Source organism: Lutra lutra, chromosome 3, assembly GCF_902655055.1.
Source record: "Lutra lutra chromosome 3, mLutLut1.2, whole genome shotgun sequence".
NCBI classification, from domain to species: Eukaryota; Metazoa; Chordata; class Mammalia; order Carnivora; family Mustelidae; genus Lutra; species Lutra lutra.
The window spans coordinates 16,881,285-16,899,444 of NC_062280.1; the positions used below are offsets into that span (position 1 = coordinate 16,881,285).

At 38.2% G+C, this 18,160-nt stretch overlaps 1 protein-coding gene across 5 annotated transcripts in view; it reads left to right on the forward strand.

Moving 5' to 3' along the window:
- PARD3B (par-3 family cell polarity regulator beta) overlaps nt 1–18,160 on the forward strand; it is a 1,059,813-nt gene that overhangs the window by 604,056 nt on the left and 437,597 nt on the right. For all 5 annotated transcript variants that reach the window (XM_047720837.1, XM_047720838.1, XM_047720840.1 and 2 more), the window contains one exon: nt 11,100–11,285. In XM_047720837.1, coding sequence (XP_047576793.1) covers nt 11,100–11,285 — 186 coding nt within the window. The remainder of the gene's footprint in view (nt 1–11,099; nt 11,286–18,160) is intronic.

Below are 18,160 nucleotides of genomic sequence, written 5' to 3' on the forward strand. Positions count from 1 at the left end.
CCTCTAATATGCTCATGCAATGGTGTGTCCCATGATCAAGTGAATTAGGGAATATGTATTAATCTTTTAAAAGCAGTTCTAAAATGCACGTTTTCCCTAGCATTTTTCATAATAGAAACTATCGGGATATTTGTACTCATATGCAGTGACTGTGACCCTGTGTTCTAGACCTTACATGGATCCAAGTCTTAGAAGGAACCAGTTTGGCTGGCATAGTGGGTTTCTAGAACCCCAAGGCATGGCCTTGGATCAGACCTCCGCAGCAAGCATTAGATGCCTATGGACTGATGGTCTTGGGGTCAGGGGACACCACCGCTTCAGGCAGTTGCTACCCCTTCCTGAGCAGTGGACTGGCTACGGATGGAACAGGAACCATAATTGGTGTGCTTACTTCCACAAAGTGCTTTGTATTTTTTATTTATGTCCAGCTTTTGTCCTGAATAGCTGATTTGTCTTTTAAAGCCATTAAATACAGGTAGCTTGACAGACAGAGTACTTGGGATGGCAAAGATAGTGGAAGTGTTTTGCCTAGACTCCAGCTTTTCAAAAAGGTCTGCTCATCTAAGAATCAGGCCCTCTATGCTTCCTTTTTAGAGTATTCAATTATAACAATCGTACTCTTTGTTCTTAAATCTTTTACTCATGTAAAAGTGTGTATTCTTATATTTTAAACCCTGAATGGTTGTCTATAAAAGGTTTAAGACATTTTCACCAGGTTTCTGTAGTTCACTTTCAATGGGAAGGAATAAACAGAAAATAAAAAGGACCTATTGCTTCCCCCTATAAACAAAGCAGTTTCTGGTTTTATAAAGAATCCATGCTGTCTGAGTTGTAATATGTTCATTTATGCCACTTTTCATGACACAATATATTATATTCATCTCTTTCATGTTTCTTGGAAAAACGTGTTTTTTGCCAGTGTTACCAAACTGTGGAATTTACTGATCCTTCCAGTATATATACCATAAGTAGGAAGGAAACAAGGATAGCTATAAGAATCTTAACTTTGAATTACTTTACTTCTGTTAATCTCTTAGTATTACATTAAGAGATTTTTATATTGAGCAGACTATGAAGAATGGCGATTTTTTTTTTTACATTTGTTTCCTGGTATTAGATTGATCATTGACTTAAAATTGTTTTCTAATAAGTGAAGTCAGAAGTCAGCTTTTGTTCTTTCCTCATCCTTTCCAAAGAATGGATATCAAAAAAAGAAGGAAGTGTCTCAATTACAGACATTTTGTAGGATTTTCTTCATTTGGGTCTTTAGTTATAAAGTATTTGAAAGTGGATGAATATTTACTTTAGGAGATCACATAAGGACATATACTTAATATGTTGATAATCGAGCTCCCTGTAAGAAACCTACATTTAAGACGTTTCCCCCATTAATTGGGTTAATCATCAACAACCTTTACTATGATTCAGAGATTTTTTAAATTATCTGCAGTATGATCCCTGACTCTTTCTTGTGATTTGTCTATACTGCCCAGAGGGCGAAAGACTTTAAAAGATACTCTGTCCATTTATAAATAACCCAGGGTTCTGCTGATTTCATTTATATGTTAGCAACAGTTGCGGGAAAAGCGCTTTACCTTTATTCAGATGATCATCCTTGGATCACCATTTACCTTTGTATGTCTTCTGTTTACTCTCTGAAAAGTACAATCTAAAATAGAATGCCTCCCAGGTGTTGAAAGGACCCTCTTATCCCTACTCAATGGTGATATCACATTTTGAATTTTATGTAATCCAACTGACCAAAACCCTTTCATGCTTACAATAGCTACCCATAGATGACTTTTTCCAGAAAATGTTAAAAATTCAGAAAATTAAGTGTCTTGTGGGTATCTTATCCTTTCATTGTTATGAAAATTTATTTAGCTATAACCAAAGTTTTATTACCTCAAATTCCTTAGAATTTATTTAGGCAAAAGTTAACAGTACTTAAGCTTATTATAAAATATCCTGCCAGAATTGCCAGGTATGGCTTTTGCTTTATATAAAATAGATGTATATTTATTATTTATATAAATATAAATATAAATAAATATATATATATATTTTTTTTTCCTCTTAAAGGCCTCTTGTTTAAGTTTTGATAATTGACAAAATGATTGCATGTGAATCATAACTCTTGCATAAAGTAAGCTGCTCACAACACAGACTAATTACACATTTGGGAGGCGAGGCAAAGACATCTAGAGCTTACTTGTGCTGAGCCAAGAGCACAGCATTTAATGAAATGAGGGCCATAAAAGGTCCAGCATGGATGCTTTCAAGTCTGACCCGGGCTTCTGAGAAATTGGACACCGATCCTGCATACAGGTGTACTCCCCCGAGCTCTGGTAGGCTGGGTTTTTACAACTTGCGTGCATGAATCAGGTACTTCTTTGCACTACAAGAATGTTTGTGATTCCAGAGATGGCCCTGGTTGGAATACTCCTAAGCAATAATATAGATGCCTCGCAAGTCATCCATCTTCTGCCTCCCTTTCCACTTCTCATGCCAAGTAATTACTTTTTTTTTTTAAAGATTTTATTTATTCAACAGAAAGAGATCACAAGTGGGCAGAGAGGCAAGCAGAGGGAGAGAGAGAGAGGAGGAAGCAGGCTCCCCGCAGAGCAGAGAGCCCGATGTGGAACTCGATCCCAGGACCCTGAGATCATGACCTGAGCCGAAGGCAGAGGCTTAACCACTGAGCCACCCAGTTGCCCCAAGTAATTACTTTTGATATTTGTTTTAGTAAAATGGTTAGGATAGCTCACAAGGTCCGACTATGTCCATTCCTCTGTTTCTTCTTTCTTTTCCTTAAATTCTACTCTGCCTCTCCAGATAATACTGTGAACTAAACAGAAAGTCCTTCCCATATCATTCAGTAAACTCTTTGCCAATTATAGTCTATGCAGACTGGGCACTTCATATTACAGTGTTGAGTACATACAAGATGTTTGATTAAAATTTGTTGGATCACTATGGTTTGCAAAGAGTGACTCTTGTCACTCAGGCCAGAATGAGCCAATTTCATTTCTAGATTCCAGCTTTAACAGGTTATTCACGGTGCTTGGGAATAGAGGTAGTCTTACAGAGAACAAAGTAGGGGAATGGAAAAATAGGGAAAGACATAACTAGATGGGAGGGAGAAGGGGAAATATATTTAATTAGGATGATAATGGAAGAGAAGCTATAAGAACTTGAAGAAAGTTTGTATAAAAGATATTGAGATTAGTTAAGGCTAGGGGTGGTTAGGATAAACATTAAAATGGCTTGTAAAAATTAGGGAGGATAAGACAGTTACCATTTACTCACCATTTGGTTTTGCATTTCATGTATCTCTTTAATAAAAATAATATATATAATATATATACAGATATACATATATATGTGTGTATATATATATACACACATACATACATATATAATATTTCGCTGTTTTCCCATTGAAAATTATGTTCCAGTATTGAATTATGAAATTAATGTAGAGGATTGTAATCAAATTAAAAATTAAATAAGAGCATAGAAATCACTAAAATGCATTGCACTCTGGTTAAGTATTGTCTCATGAAACTTATTTATAGGTATATGTGTACACATATATGTTTTTGCCTGGATGGATTGGCAAACACAGAAAAATGGCTGATGTGTCTTTGGGTACTGGATCACAGTGCTTCCCAGACTGAATGAAGTGTACCATGAATACTGCAGTATTCACTAAAGATTTGAGGTACATGTTATAACTTAAAGCCACGAACAGCCCAGTGTTCATCACAGATTGGTAGCGATGACACCTCTTGTTGCCTTCATTGAGGATCTGTGGCTGAAACTGAGCTAAGTTATCATCTCTCCTAGAAACTGGAAGCATTGTGTGAGAAGGAAAATTGGACTAGGCTACTGTTAAGGTTTCTTAAAACTATAATACATTGTGCCTTTTACAATTATTTTTAATGTAAGAACTAATTTGTATAAACCTTAAAAGTAATGGAATCTGGAATGGTAGGAATCAAAAGTGATACCAGCAGTTTATTTATTTACCTATATATGTGTACAACCCACAAATATGTATTTACAGATACCCATGTGTACATAGACACAAGCACATACTGTTGGACATACACACGAACATCTATATCTATCTATATGTATTTATTCACTCAACAAATCATTATCCAGTGCCTGTTTTTGAGTCTGGCACTGTTTTAAGCACTAGCAATAAATTGGTAGAAAAAGAATCAGAATAATATAAGAATTCCCACATTCAAGAGACCTTATTAAAAACAAATGAGCAGGGGCACCTGGGTTGCTCAGTGGGTTAAGCTTCTGTCTTCAGCTCAGTTCATGATCTCAGGGTCCTGGGATCAAGCCCCACTTTGGGCTCTCTGCTTATCGGGGAGCCTGCTTCCCCCTCTCTCTCTGCCTGCTGCTCTGCCTACCTGTGATCTCTCTCTCTCTCTCTGTCAAATAAGTAAATAAAAATCTTTAAAACACACACACACACCAATGAGCAGGAGCACCTGGGTGGTGAAGTCAGTTAAACATCTAACTCTTGGTGTTGGCTCTGGTGGTGGTCTCAGGATCATGAGATCAAGCCCCTCATCAGGCTCCATGCTCAACACGGAGTCAACTTAAGACTCTCTCTTTCTCCTCCTGCCCAATAAACGCTCTCTCTCTAGTAAATAAATAAATCTTAAAAAAAGTTAACAGATATACAGTATGTGATTAGCTCTGTGGAATAAAAGCAGGGTAGTGGACATGGGTAAGGTGGTATTGAGAGAGCATTTAAGCAATATGAAACTGAATGGTCAGGGGTGACCTCACTAGTAAATTGATATTTGAACAGAGGTTTGAAAGCAGTGAGGGAAGGAGGTCTGCAGCAATCTAGGGGAGGAGAATTCAAAGCAGAGATAAGAGGTTATACAATGGTCTTGGGGCAGAAGCATGAAGGATGAAGGATGTACTGAAAAAAAGAAGAAAGGCAATGTGGCAAGCATAGGATAAGTAGTAGGAGAGATGAGCAGAGAGAAGACACATGGGACTCAGAATTTATAGGACATTGGCATTTTCTCTGAACGAGGTGGGAAGTCACCAGTAAGTTTTGAGTGTTTGTTTTAATAGGACCACTCCAGCTGCTGCAATGAGAAATATCCCAAAGAGGAGAAAAGTGGAGGCAGGGAGGAGAAAGGAGACACTAGTACAGAGGGTGTTGGGTGAGAAGCAGTTGTGGCTCAGATGGTTAAAGTGATAGGATTCTGGATGTGTGTGTGTGTATTTATGATTTTACTACTTTATTTGAGACAGAGAGAGAGAGAGCACAAGCAGGGGGAGGAGCAGAGGAAGAGGGTGAAACAGACTCCTGTTGAACAGAGAGCCAGACGTGGGCCTCAGTACCAGAACCCCGGGTTCACGACCTGAGCCAAAGGTAGATGCTTAACCGACTGAGCCACCCAGATGCCCTGGGTGCGTTTTTAAAGTAAAGCTGACAGGAGTTGCTGACGGGTTGGATATAGAGTGTGAGACAAGAAGGAAGTCAACAGTGACATTGAGGTCCTTGTTTGAATGTCTGGAAGAACACAGTTCCATTTACTTGTTTAGGAAGAGCGGGTTTAAGGGATGATCTACTTAGACATGTCTTCAAGGTAGAAATCTTAATAAAGTTGTTCACTAGAGAATTGGTTATGTGAGTCTAGTTTAGGAGAGAGGTAGAGATAGGAATTTATGACTCATGAGCATGTAAATGATATTTAAAACTGTGAAATTAGGTGTAACTTCAAAAATGAGGATGGGACAGAAGAGAAAAAAATCAGATGATTCTTAGGACACTAATATTTAAAGATTGGTGAGATGGGGAAGAAGTAGCAAAGGATTTTGCAAAGGGGTTGACCGTGAAGTGGGAGATGAACTATAAGAGAGTGATGTCCTGAAACCAAGAAAAAATATATATATATCAAAAAGTAGGCCTCCATCAGTTTGATCTAATGTTCCTGTACATCAGGAAAAATAAGAGATGACAATTGACCATCAGATTTAGTAACATGGAAGTCACTGGTGACTCTAAGAGGAATATAAATGTACTACCCACACATACACACATAAATACACATGCATATATACAGAGAGAGAATACATATACACGTTATATATTATGTAGCTTTAATACAGTATATATACTACTATAGGGTAATGCATATTACATATAGTATAGGTAGTATTAGAAAACACATATGTATAAATGTGTGTGTGTGTGTGTGTGTCGTCATAGAGATGTGTTTACATCTTTCTGATTGGCAAGGCAATAGTACAGCAAATGGTTCTTATACCTTCATAAATTCCTTTCAAAAACATTTATCTTTTTGTAATGATGGATAAATGTTTAGAAAACACAGAAAAATTATAAAGAAGGAAACTGTAGTCCATATTGCAGTGCCAGTAGATAACTACATTTTTTTTTTCTGTGCAAACATATACACGTATGTAGATAGATGGGGTAGGGTTGTGGGACAGATAGGTAACAGGTAGATGGGTAGGTGTCAGTATGTATATAGCATATATTTATATAGTTGAAATGTACTGTACACATCCATTCTTATACTTGATGTTATGTTCTCATATGAGTAGACTTTATGTTAATACTGTTTTATAGAAACCTATGGCTCTTAATACATTAAAAAAAGTACAAAACAGCATATATAGAAGCATAACTAACCTAACAAACACCACTTGATAGGGTAAATTTTTCTTCTGGGTTATATTAATAAAAGTCAGCATTTTGGATATGTACCAATAAATTCAATATTTATCACTTTCCTTACTCTGTTAATCCCTCAAAGACTGTATTTCTGCCCCTAGAAAATTAGCTGCCATATAACCAGAGACCTATAACCAGAGAAATAACTAAGTGTAGAATTCTGTGACCAACTAAGTAGTCAGTCATGAACCTGTGAGCCTAAGACTTAGTCCCCATTCTGGGACTTGGGAACATATCAGCAGACAACATTGCAGTCCCAAAGTACTTCTCTGGACCCTTTTTGCCTTAAACTTGACTATACGTGGCAGTTGCCTTAACTTGACAGTAGTTAGCAGTTAAAATAGACTGTACAGGGCAGTGGTTTTCCACTGGAAGTGATTTTGAACCCAGGAGACATTTGGCAGTGTCTGAGGGCATTTGAGGTTATCATAACTAGGGAAAGAGGTGCTACTGGCATCTAGTAGGTAGTAATTCTGTGGACTGTCCTTTAATGCATAGGACAGTCCTCCACAACAAAGAATTATCATGCCCTAAATATCAGTGGTGCTAAGATTGAGAAATCTTTAGTTGTAGACCCTGAAAGGCTGGCCCCGGGTGGGTCCCAAGGGATTAGGCCAAGGCATATGCACTAGGGGCAGGTAGGTATCCATCTTCGGGCTGGCTCAAGGAACCTCATGGACTTTGTATCTAGAGACATGGCCTCTAGTGGCAAAGAATAAGAAATAATGAAAAGGAAAAATTAAAAAATGAATGGATATTCACAAGATTTCCTTTTTTATGCCAGCCTTGCATCTTGACTTTTTCCCTCTCTGGATAATTGTTAGTGTAAAAAGCAAGGGGCGTTCCCAACACAGTACAGGAAGAGCTCTTGTCCGAAAGACAGAAAGCAAGGGAGGATCCAAGGTGTGGATAGGTCATGGCCTTTGGGATCATCCTATCACTAAGGTCCTGCATTTGGGAGGCCTTAATATCTCTTCTCCAAAATGTTGTCTGGCAAGATTGGAGTTTAATTTTTAGAGTTCTTTGTTGAACCAAGATTATTGATGGAAGGCATTCAGCATATTGATTTTTTCTCATGCATTAGGTAAAGGGACATTTATTTCTAAGAGAGGAAATGGCTATGTTAACTACTATAATGGCTTCCTTCACCATTGGGTGAATAGCAATAATAATTTGCTATTATTAGAATTCACTAATTATGGCTTGAGCCCGATATAGTATAAGAAAGATATAAAACAGAACCGTAGTTGAGTAGAGAACGTGAAGTTGCATGGTAGCTTACTGTCACGTAATCAGTCTTGGGATTTCTTGTGACTAGGCCAAGTCATAGTGGTTCACAGAGGTTGAGATGTAGCATAGCAGTTACGAGTCTGGCTCAGGAACCACACTGCCTGGACCTCACACAGCTCCAACACCGTAAGGTCTTGTAGACTGTAAGCATGGTACTTATCTGCTGTGCATTTCAGTCTCCTCATCTGTTAAATGGTCATGATAATATTCCTCATAGAGTTGTTATGAAGAGTTAGTACATTAATATGGGTAAAGCACTTAGAACCATTGTTAGCCACTAGATTGTTTTTGTTGTTCCATTTCTGGCTTTCAGGTATCAGGGACTTGAAAGGGGGACCCTCTTGCAATCCTAGTGGGAATGAAAGCTGGTGCGGCCACTCTGGAAAACAGTATGGAGTTTCCTCCAAAAATTAAAAATAGAACTACCTTATGATCCAGCAATTAAACTACTAGGTATTTACCCAAAGAATTCAAAAATACTAATTCAAAGGGATACATGCACCCTAATGTTTATAGTAGATTTATCTATAGTATCCAAATTATGGAAACAGCCCAAGTGTCCATCAACTGATGAACACATAAAGAAGATATGATATATGTGTACAATGGAATATTACTCAGCCACAAAAAAAAAAAAAGAACTCTTGCCATTTCCAATGATGTGACTGGAGCTAGAGAGTATTATGCTAAATGAAAGACAAATACCATATGATTTCACTCATATGTGGAATTTAAGAAAACAAATGAGCAAAGGGAAAAAAGAGAGAGAGGGACAAACCAAGAAACAGACTCTTAACTATAGAGAACAAACTGATGATTACCAGAGGAGAGGTTGCTATGGGGATGGGTTAAATAGGTGATGGGGATGAAGGAGGGCACTTGTGATGAGCACAGGGTGATGTATGGAAGTGTTGAATCACTAAATCTTACACCTGAAATTGATAGAATACTATATATTAACTAACTGGAATTAAAATAAAAACTTAAACACATACACACAAATGAAAAAGATAGACATAATATCACTTGGTTTCTATTTTGTTCCTATCACGTGTGTCATAAATGAAAGGTATTGATACAAATAGTGATTGTCAATCTTAATTAAACCCAGTTGCCGAAGAAATTGGATTTGATTACAGAATAAAGTGGTTTGAAGATATTACTCGAGCAAAACTTGCCCTTGTGTCATTTTGTTTCTAGTAGATTAAAAAGCCAGAGAAGCTTCTAGTCTTCTTCTAAAATGGTGTTCACAAACTTCTAGGCAGAACAGCTGTTCTTTAATTTGTACTTTAATTCAGTGGAACTTTATTAGACTAAAATTAACCAAACCCCAGAGAGACCTGGAAACATAAATGCTTATCAAATGTTACGGATTCTAAATAGGACATTCTGGAAGACAAAGATGAAGGCTAACAATTTACCTTTCATATTTAACTATCGCATTCCCCTGGGGGAGAAAAAAGACAGCTAATTTGAATCAAATAATGGGATGTTTCTTGGATAATAATACAATGAGTTAGTTGAAAGAACTAACTAGTCATAGGTTTATTATATCAAGCACTGAAGTTTCATTTCTTTTGAAACTACCTATTGTCCAGATTTTTATAGCTAACTTCAGGTACAGTGAAATTAAATGAACTATTTCTTTGAAGGTAGACATGGGCTTTCTCTATTTTGGTAGGAGTTGAAAATACTAGGTCAGTGGATCTGGCAATGATCAGCCTCTTGATCTTGTTTTAATTATGGGTTCTTTGCTACTTCTGATTTTATAGTTGTTATTTGGTGACTGACATTCAGACATTCACAGTAATTTCTAAAATATGCGATTTCACAGAAGAGTTCCTCAAAGTGACCCTAAGATGAGAGTTTCTAGACATAATTACAGAGAGGAAGGAACTACTGACCTAGCATGAGTTGAAGGTTTCTAGGGCTATCTCATTTTCAAATTTTCCAGTTAAACACTGTGGTCGAGTTTCACATTTCTGCAAGCTTGGGTGGGAGGGAGGCCATAGGGGGCACCTGCAAAGATTATCATGTGGGCAGCATTTTTCCATTGTCACTGCTGTACATTTGAAAACATCAGGGGCTAAATACGATTAACCTTTGCTTCTCCCTGGAAACTTGAACCCTAAGTGTGCCTGTTGCCTCCATTCCCTGTTACTCTAATTTTTTGAGAACAGCTGTGCTTGTGGCTAGGTGTCATTTGGCAAAGAAGACACAAATATTTGTCGTGCATTATCATTTTGGTTAGATTCAAAATCTGGTTGCCAGTGACTTGTACTGTCAATGAAGCAAGCTTAAGGCCTCAATTGAGCAAAGTGATACTCATCATAAATCACGTTTCCCTAAATTTAAGATAACATTTTTGTCAGTGCTCTGTATCCAATTGATATTCTTTTTTTTTTTTTTAAGATTTTATTTATTTGACAGAGATCACAAGTAGGCAGAGAGGCAGGCAGAGAGAGACAGAGAGCGAGAGCATGAGCTGAGAGGAGAGCCTGATGCGGGGCTCGATCCCAGGACCCTAAGATCATGACCTGAGCCAAAGGCAGAGGCTTAATCCACTGAGCCACCCAGGCGCCCCTCCAATTGATATTCTTGATCATGAACATTGTTTCTATGGTAAATGATACATTTTAAATTATACAAGCCAAATATTTCCCCCCAATTTTAGCATGTTTCTACACTAAGCTCTGTTTCTTCATCTGTAAAATGAAGGCATTAAGATCACCTTATCTCTAAGGTCTTTTCTGGTGCCTAACACCTCCTAATTAACGTCCAGCCTCTTTAATTATTGAGACTCTGCTGGATTTCCGGATATTTACAGGATGTTTCAAATGGCACGACTCCACCTAGCCAAAGGATCCTCTCTGTTGGCCCTCAGCAGATGTGACTCCCGAGAACCCTTCTACCTTCCAGGGACATGGTGGTGGCTCCTCACAGAGAGAGAGGACCAGCTGTTAGAGGTCCAATCACCCTGTCTTGCCAGTTGCCTCTTTGTTTGGCCATTCGGGTATAAACACTAACCTGTTTCTTCCGCTCACTCTTTCCACGCGTACTTCAACAGAAAGGAGAGCCCGACTGCTATGCGCTCTCCCTGGAAACGACCGAGCAGCTCACCTTCGAGATCCCCCTGAATGATTCGGGTTCTGCTGGTCTCGGCGTGAGCTTGAAGGGGAACAAATCTCGAGAAACTGGAACGGACTTGGGAATTTTTATCAAATCCATCATCCATGGAGGTGCTGCTTTCAAGGTCAGTAGGACTCCTTGTTTGCATGTCAGTGTGAAGGTGCTCAAGATGTGTCCCTTTGCTCGGGGACTGGGTGCAGGCACTATCTGAAGATGTGAGACCACGAGGCTCTCCTGCGGATGTACCATGTATATGTGTGAACAGATCTGGGCAACAGTTGTCTGTGTTCACACTGTGTGGTTAGTTTTATGCCCCAGACATTGTTCTCTAAACCCATCATGATCAGTACTCTTTCTCTCATTCCTTTTATTACTCTGTTAGGATTCCTGTGAATTTGTAACCAGACAGAGTTGAACCTCAAAATAGCCTCAGAAAAATAAAAACAAGTCAATACGAAGGCAGCAAATAAGGAAATTTGCTCTTTCAAGAATGAAAGCTCAGTGGAGCCTGAGAATGACTGTAGTATAAATTAAAGGTTATTTATCACGTTTTATGCCCTTGAAGATAGGCATGGTGCCAGGAATGCATGTTTGCCTTTGAACTTGGGAAAGCTTACAGATTTCCAGAAAAAGAGGAAAGAAAGCGATTCTGCCTTTTCACATTGGGGTGAGCAGTGTGATCATTGATATTAACATAGTATAATGGTTATCTAGATGGCCTGGGTTCAAATCAAGCTTCATTGGCATGTGCTCTGACCAGGACACCATTGCTAGCTGTGTGGGAATATGGGCGAGGAATGTGACCTGCTGTGCTCCCATTTCTTCATCTCTGGGGGGTACATAATAGGTAATCCCTAATTCAAGTGTCCTGTAGATGAAATTAACACACATACTATGATTAAAACAGCAAAGTGTTTAGAGATGGGGGGAACATGTTTGTGCTTATGATCCACCATCCTCCCCACCATCCTCATCTCACACCATGCCACAAGGCTTCTTGAGTTTGAGTCCTCCCCAGACTGCTCCCACCTGCTATCATGTGGACAAGTTACTTGTCTCCGTATGCTTCAGTTTCCTCTCTTGTAAAATGAATAAAATTAATAGAGCCTGCCTACTGGTGCTCTTAGGAGGACAAAGAGAGATACTATATGCATTTTGTCCAGCACAGTGCCTATGATAAACTTTCAACAAATGTTAGCTGTTTAAAAATAATCTGACACTTATCACACATGACCCTCCCTTAATAAAAGCCAAGAAAGGTCTATGGAGAGTTTCCAGGAGCATCTCCGGTCTTGGAGTGCTGGCTTGGTCGAAGCACTGGTCTCTTCTCACTTATCATTCCACATTTGTTTCAGACCTAGACACTGAGCTGATGATGCCTTTTTCCTTGGGAAATAAGAAATTCATTGTGAGTAGACAACTTTTTAATGTACTCCTTGGACCAGTTAATTTTTTTTGACATAATAAATAATGACAGGATTTCAGTAACATACATCAGTAAGCCTTTATGTCCCTCACGACTCTGCAGGACAGCTCAAGCGGCTGGGATTTAGGCTGCTGTACCTTTGTGACACCATATATCTGCAGGTCAGTGTCCTCCGTGTATGTCACCTCCCCCAGACCCGGACCAGCAGGCTAGCAGGAGCACGTTCTTCTCATGTTCTGAGGTGGCAGAGGGCCAGCAGCAAAGAGAGAGTGAAGCCTCTCAAATCCGAGGCCCCGAGCTGGCACTCCGCCCCTCCGTGCACACTCAGAAACACACACGTGCACTTCTGACCAAAGCAGTCATGTGGGTGAGCCCAAGGTCAAGGCCTGGGGAAACATAGTCTACCCCTGGTGAAGCTGTGGCGAAGGTGCAGGTCCAGAGAAGGGGGAAGTTTGGGGTCAGTCATTCAGTCTGTCAAATTCTCCCATCTGGCTCAGAAATGCAGAACCAGGGGCAAAAGCAGAATAATAGTAAGGCTAACAGCAGCAATTAGCCTTCCTGTGCTTAGCACTTAACATATGCCTGGTGTGGGGATAAATACTTTAGGTGGGTTCTCTAATTGCGTTCTTCATGCTGACACTGGATGATGATTAGGCAGCTCCATCAGAGGGAAACTGCAGATTACAGAGTTTAGTGCCTCTCCTGTGGTCACAGCCAGGAATCGCTTAAACTAAGACTTGAACCCGGGCAGTCTGACTTTGGATCCTGTGCTCCACTGTACTGCGGTGAAGCCTCCTTCAGCTGCTCCTTCATATTCCTGAAGATTGGGGGCCATTACCCCGGAGTTGTCTGGTGTCACGCCTGTCACCCTTCACCGAGCCGTCTAAGCATGTGCTGTGTTTAAAGAGGAGCCTTGATCCTGCTTGTGGTTACCGGGTTGATATTCTTCTTCTTATACCTAATGACAGTTCTGTTTGTGGAATTTATTCCAAGTAAAATTGGAACTGAAATGATTTTTTGGAAATTAAAAGCAAACATCTTAGCTGCTTTATGGGCAATAACTTAAGCTCAAGCAGATATTGGAGAGCAGGTTTAATGTGTATATCCATGTTTGTGTAAGTGAGCATCTCCTTACCTAAGCAGTTTCTATCAGTCCTGTTTCTCCAAGAAAGATTTCACTTTCCATTTATGTAAATTTCTTTCCTGACACTAGTCTGCTGAGTCAGACAATCACACCACTAAAAACCACTGGACAGCATATTTAAGTTAAGCTGATCTTAAACAGTAAGAGGCATCAATCATGAATTTAGCCTTATTGTGAATGTTTAGTATCCATTTGTCTTGTTTACTTTCTGCAGTATAAAGGGTGCAGGACTAAGCTTTGCTCACAAGAAATCTGATTAACCAGAAAAAGAGAGAGAGAGAGAAAGTATTTTTCTATTCTGCTGCGACCGTTCCAATAATCCATTGTTACTCTTCAGAAAATTGCCACCTGTTCTGTGATTCAGGATTATGTCTTACAGAAATTGTTTTGAGACTTTGTTCCTGTCCCCTGTTCAGAAGATACAAATGTAACAGACTGCAGTGTCCCCAGGGCAAAGGGGAGATAAGCATGGGGAACATCCACTTTAGCATCTGGCCCTAGGTTTTTACCTGAAATCAACAAAATAATCTTTCTGCCAGAGCACAATCTTTTTCTCCTGGACCTTCGTACCACTAATTGGTTCTCAAGGTGTTTTTCCCCTTAGGGAAGGTGGATTTTTGAAAACTAAACTACTTTGAAAAGTATGACCAAATTCTTCCTGTGGATTCTGTGTGCTGTATTCTCCTGGGGGGGGCTTCTGCTGGTATAAACAAAGATAGGCTACTACTTGCCAGATGCAAAACCACCGAACCACTGTGCGACTGTGACTATAATTGAGGGGCTCTTTTTTCTTTCTTTTCTCTCTTTTTATTTATTTATTTTTATTTATTTATTTTTTATTTACCTCTTAGGCTGCTGCTTTCAATCATTTCCTCTCTTATTTGAGTTCTTTATAATGGAGATGTAAATCTGTGTTTGAAAATAAAAGCACCTGGCTCTTCTAGGAGTCCCTCTTGGGGTAAATTCCTCTCACTCAAGGGGCAAACTGAACAATATTCGTACTCTACTCAGAGTTATCCAAATGCTTAATCTCATTAATATTTAAATTCCAGTCTGCATATCAAGAAGGAAATCCCAGAAACTCTTTCCTATTTGTGTCAGGGCTCGACATCTGCCATTTCAGACCCCTTCAGCCCGCGGAGCTCTTTGTGGACATTTCTGAAGCATTCGTTTGAGCTCCACTTTTCAAAGTACAAAGGGGCCATTGACCTCAGTAGCCAAATATGACTGAGTATTGGTGCTAATTTGCTTAAACAGTAACAGGGATTACATGTTTGTAGTTCCATTTTAGTTTCTGTCATTCGTACTGGGCATTGGCAGCTGAAGTACAGGGTAATTGCTTTCAGAACCTGTAGAAGTCTCTGGGTTTAACATCTTCCAAACAAGACCTGCATGGCATTTTTTTTTTTTAAGATTTTATTATTATTTGACAGGTAGAGAAAGCACAAGTAGGCAGAGTGGCAGGTAGAGGGAGAGGGAGAAGCAGTCTCTCCGCTGAGCGGGAGCCTGACATGGGCTTGATCCAGGACCCCAGGATCATGACCTGAAGCAAAGACAGCTGCTTAGCTGACTGAGCCACCCAGGCGTCCCAAACTATTCTGCATGACATTATGAAGTGCTTAAGGATGCTTTTCTAAAATTTCAGTTCTGTGATCAGAATTTAAAGCAAACGTGGTAGTGTCATTATTGTTAAATGAAAAGGAATATTGTCTGTGTTGCAGTTAGAAAAAAGTACCCTGAGAAGGATACTCTCCTCATCCTCATTGGCTAAACCTTTTGAATTCTGAGATCAGTAGCTTTCTTTTGCTTTGCTTTTCATGAACTATAGTAACTGAATTTTTTAAGAGAAAATGCATTTTACATCTATTGATTATAATAACTTAAGCTGGCTATTTATCTCAGGTTTTTCCTCAAAAATAAATCACTTTTAGGAAAAATACTTAACTAGAAGAGTGATATTTTTTAAAAATTGACATAGGATATTAGTATGATGTAGTAAGAATAAAAATCTCATGGAGTATGTTATATTAATTCTGAATGACATTTTTTATTTGAATATACAGACTTTGGGAGTAGAATATGTCCTACTGAAACCTTGAAATAATAAGGTAAAAATTAAAATTTAAAGGCAATTTTTGCTAAGGGAAAAATGTCATGTATCAGATTATTTAAGGTCTTTTATATAGAATGGATTTAAGAATACCTGTTATTCTCTAGAAAATTAATTAGCCAGGTTTGTGCTTAATAAATACTACTTGATGATGATGAAATTAAATGAAAGAAAAATGCCTGACATAGCTAATTGCAAATGCATGCGCTCAGAATATGAAATAGATATAATTTAAGTAATTTGATTCTGGTGTGCTTAGGAAATTTGGAATACTCCCTCTGAGAAATGCAGAATTTTATAATCTACACTATTTAGTATGAGGTGAAAGAAAGAAAAAGATCTAATACAAGCAATCTCCCTGTTTTTAAAATGACTTAAATGTTAATTTTTTAGAGCGAATATACACAATTGTAGAATTCCTGGGAATATAGTGCTTGGTGCTGAATGTTCACATCTCTTCATAATGTAGACCAGTTAGCAGCAGCCAAGCTATTCCATAGCAGTCCAGGAGGAGTTCCCAGCATGAGTCATTTCCAACTCCATCTCTACTGGTATCTATAAATCATGGAGGGGATCTATAATTAATGTACTCAAAGGAAGTTAAAAGGGACAGCTTTTAAGGAACACTATGTTAAATGATTTCTTCAACTACCCATTCTTCTTAAAATTGATAATGTTTTCTACTGGTGGAAAACCATAACAATTGATAGAAGCAATCATATCTTCCAGGTTTTTACCTCTGACCAATGGACCCCACACTCCAAGGATGTCAGTTGCTCTGTTGAAGCTCTCAACTGTGAGAAGCTAAACTTTGACATTTCATCCTGACCACGAAAATGTGATACGTTTTAGAAACACCTAAAAGCAGGAACCTTGCCTAGAAAAATTCAGAATCACCGTATATCCAATAAGAATTTTACCTTAAAAATGAAATTATTAACTTAAACATGAGAAAAATAGTATCAATTGTTCTGCTAATTATTTAACCCAATTTACTTTTTATAAAAAAAAAAAAAAACAAAAAAAAACAAAGCAAGAATCTTGGCCTATGTTAATTCAGACAGTCAGGCTCATCATTTAATGGGTTTTCTCCAGTAGCAACTATTTTATAAGGAGATAACCAAAACATTATTTTTAAAATCTCACAATATCAGCATAATCATTGCTTTTCTTGATGATCTTTATCACTTACACATTTTTATTTAATGCACGGAAATTCTAATACAAAATCCATACCATGCCAGATAAAATTTTGGAAACCTACATCTTTTGAGGTGTATTTTGGACTCCATGATTGTCTCCATGGGCTGAAAGAAATTGTAAGAATTGGTAGTCCTAGTCAAAAAGGAAATGATAATCTACAAAAGTTGATATACCATGATAATGATAATTTGACACTGAAAATATACCTTTCAACTGTAGAGCTATAGTCACCTTCATTATGGGTATTTATAGAATAGATATATACTCTCTATATAGATATATAGAGAGAGAGAATTTATGTTTATATGTAGTTACTATATATTTATAATATTTATTATATATTTGTATATATAACTATAATATAACATGATCTAAGTTTTGGCCTTGACACTTAGCTTTTGGACCCATTCTTCCAGGGATAAGACTTAAGCAATTTTTGCACAAAAAATTGTATAGTTCCTTTCTTGTTAATTAAATAAGAAGATTTTCAGGAAGTTGAAAAAGGCCTCAGATTCTCGTCTTGTTAGGCAGTCTTGGAAGACTCTGCTTAACTCATATAAAACACATACGCCTTAATAAGCTTTTTATTATCCAGTTTCCTAGGCCAAAGTAAACCAAAAATAGAAAATCAGGAAGGAGATAAGAATATGGGTGAGGAAGCTGAAATGACAGGAAGCAGAAGTGTCAGAGAAGCACAAAATGCTATTACCACATAGTAAGCCAGGGAATATTTGTGATAACTCCTAAATCAGTGCTTCTCAAACTTTTTTTTCCCCCCTGAGGAAATTAATAAGATTCAGTAACAACTATGGTAGAGTCTCTAAGTTGGGATATATTTATGCCCCTCATTTTTCCAGAAGGAGCTTAAAATGAAGGAATTATAACACATTTTGAAAGTATTAGAATGGTTTTGATTATATATATGGTGATGCTCTAAATAATATTCTGTTATCTTCGGCAAAAACAGGTTCAAATACTACAAATATGGAGTAAAAGTATGTTGCTAAGACTTCCCCAGTTTGCTACATAATAAAGGAGGGAAGCTTTTAAAACAATACTGAATTAAATGAGTAAATTTAAATTTTACATTCGTTGAGGAAGTGACTATAGGGCCAG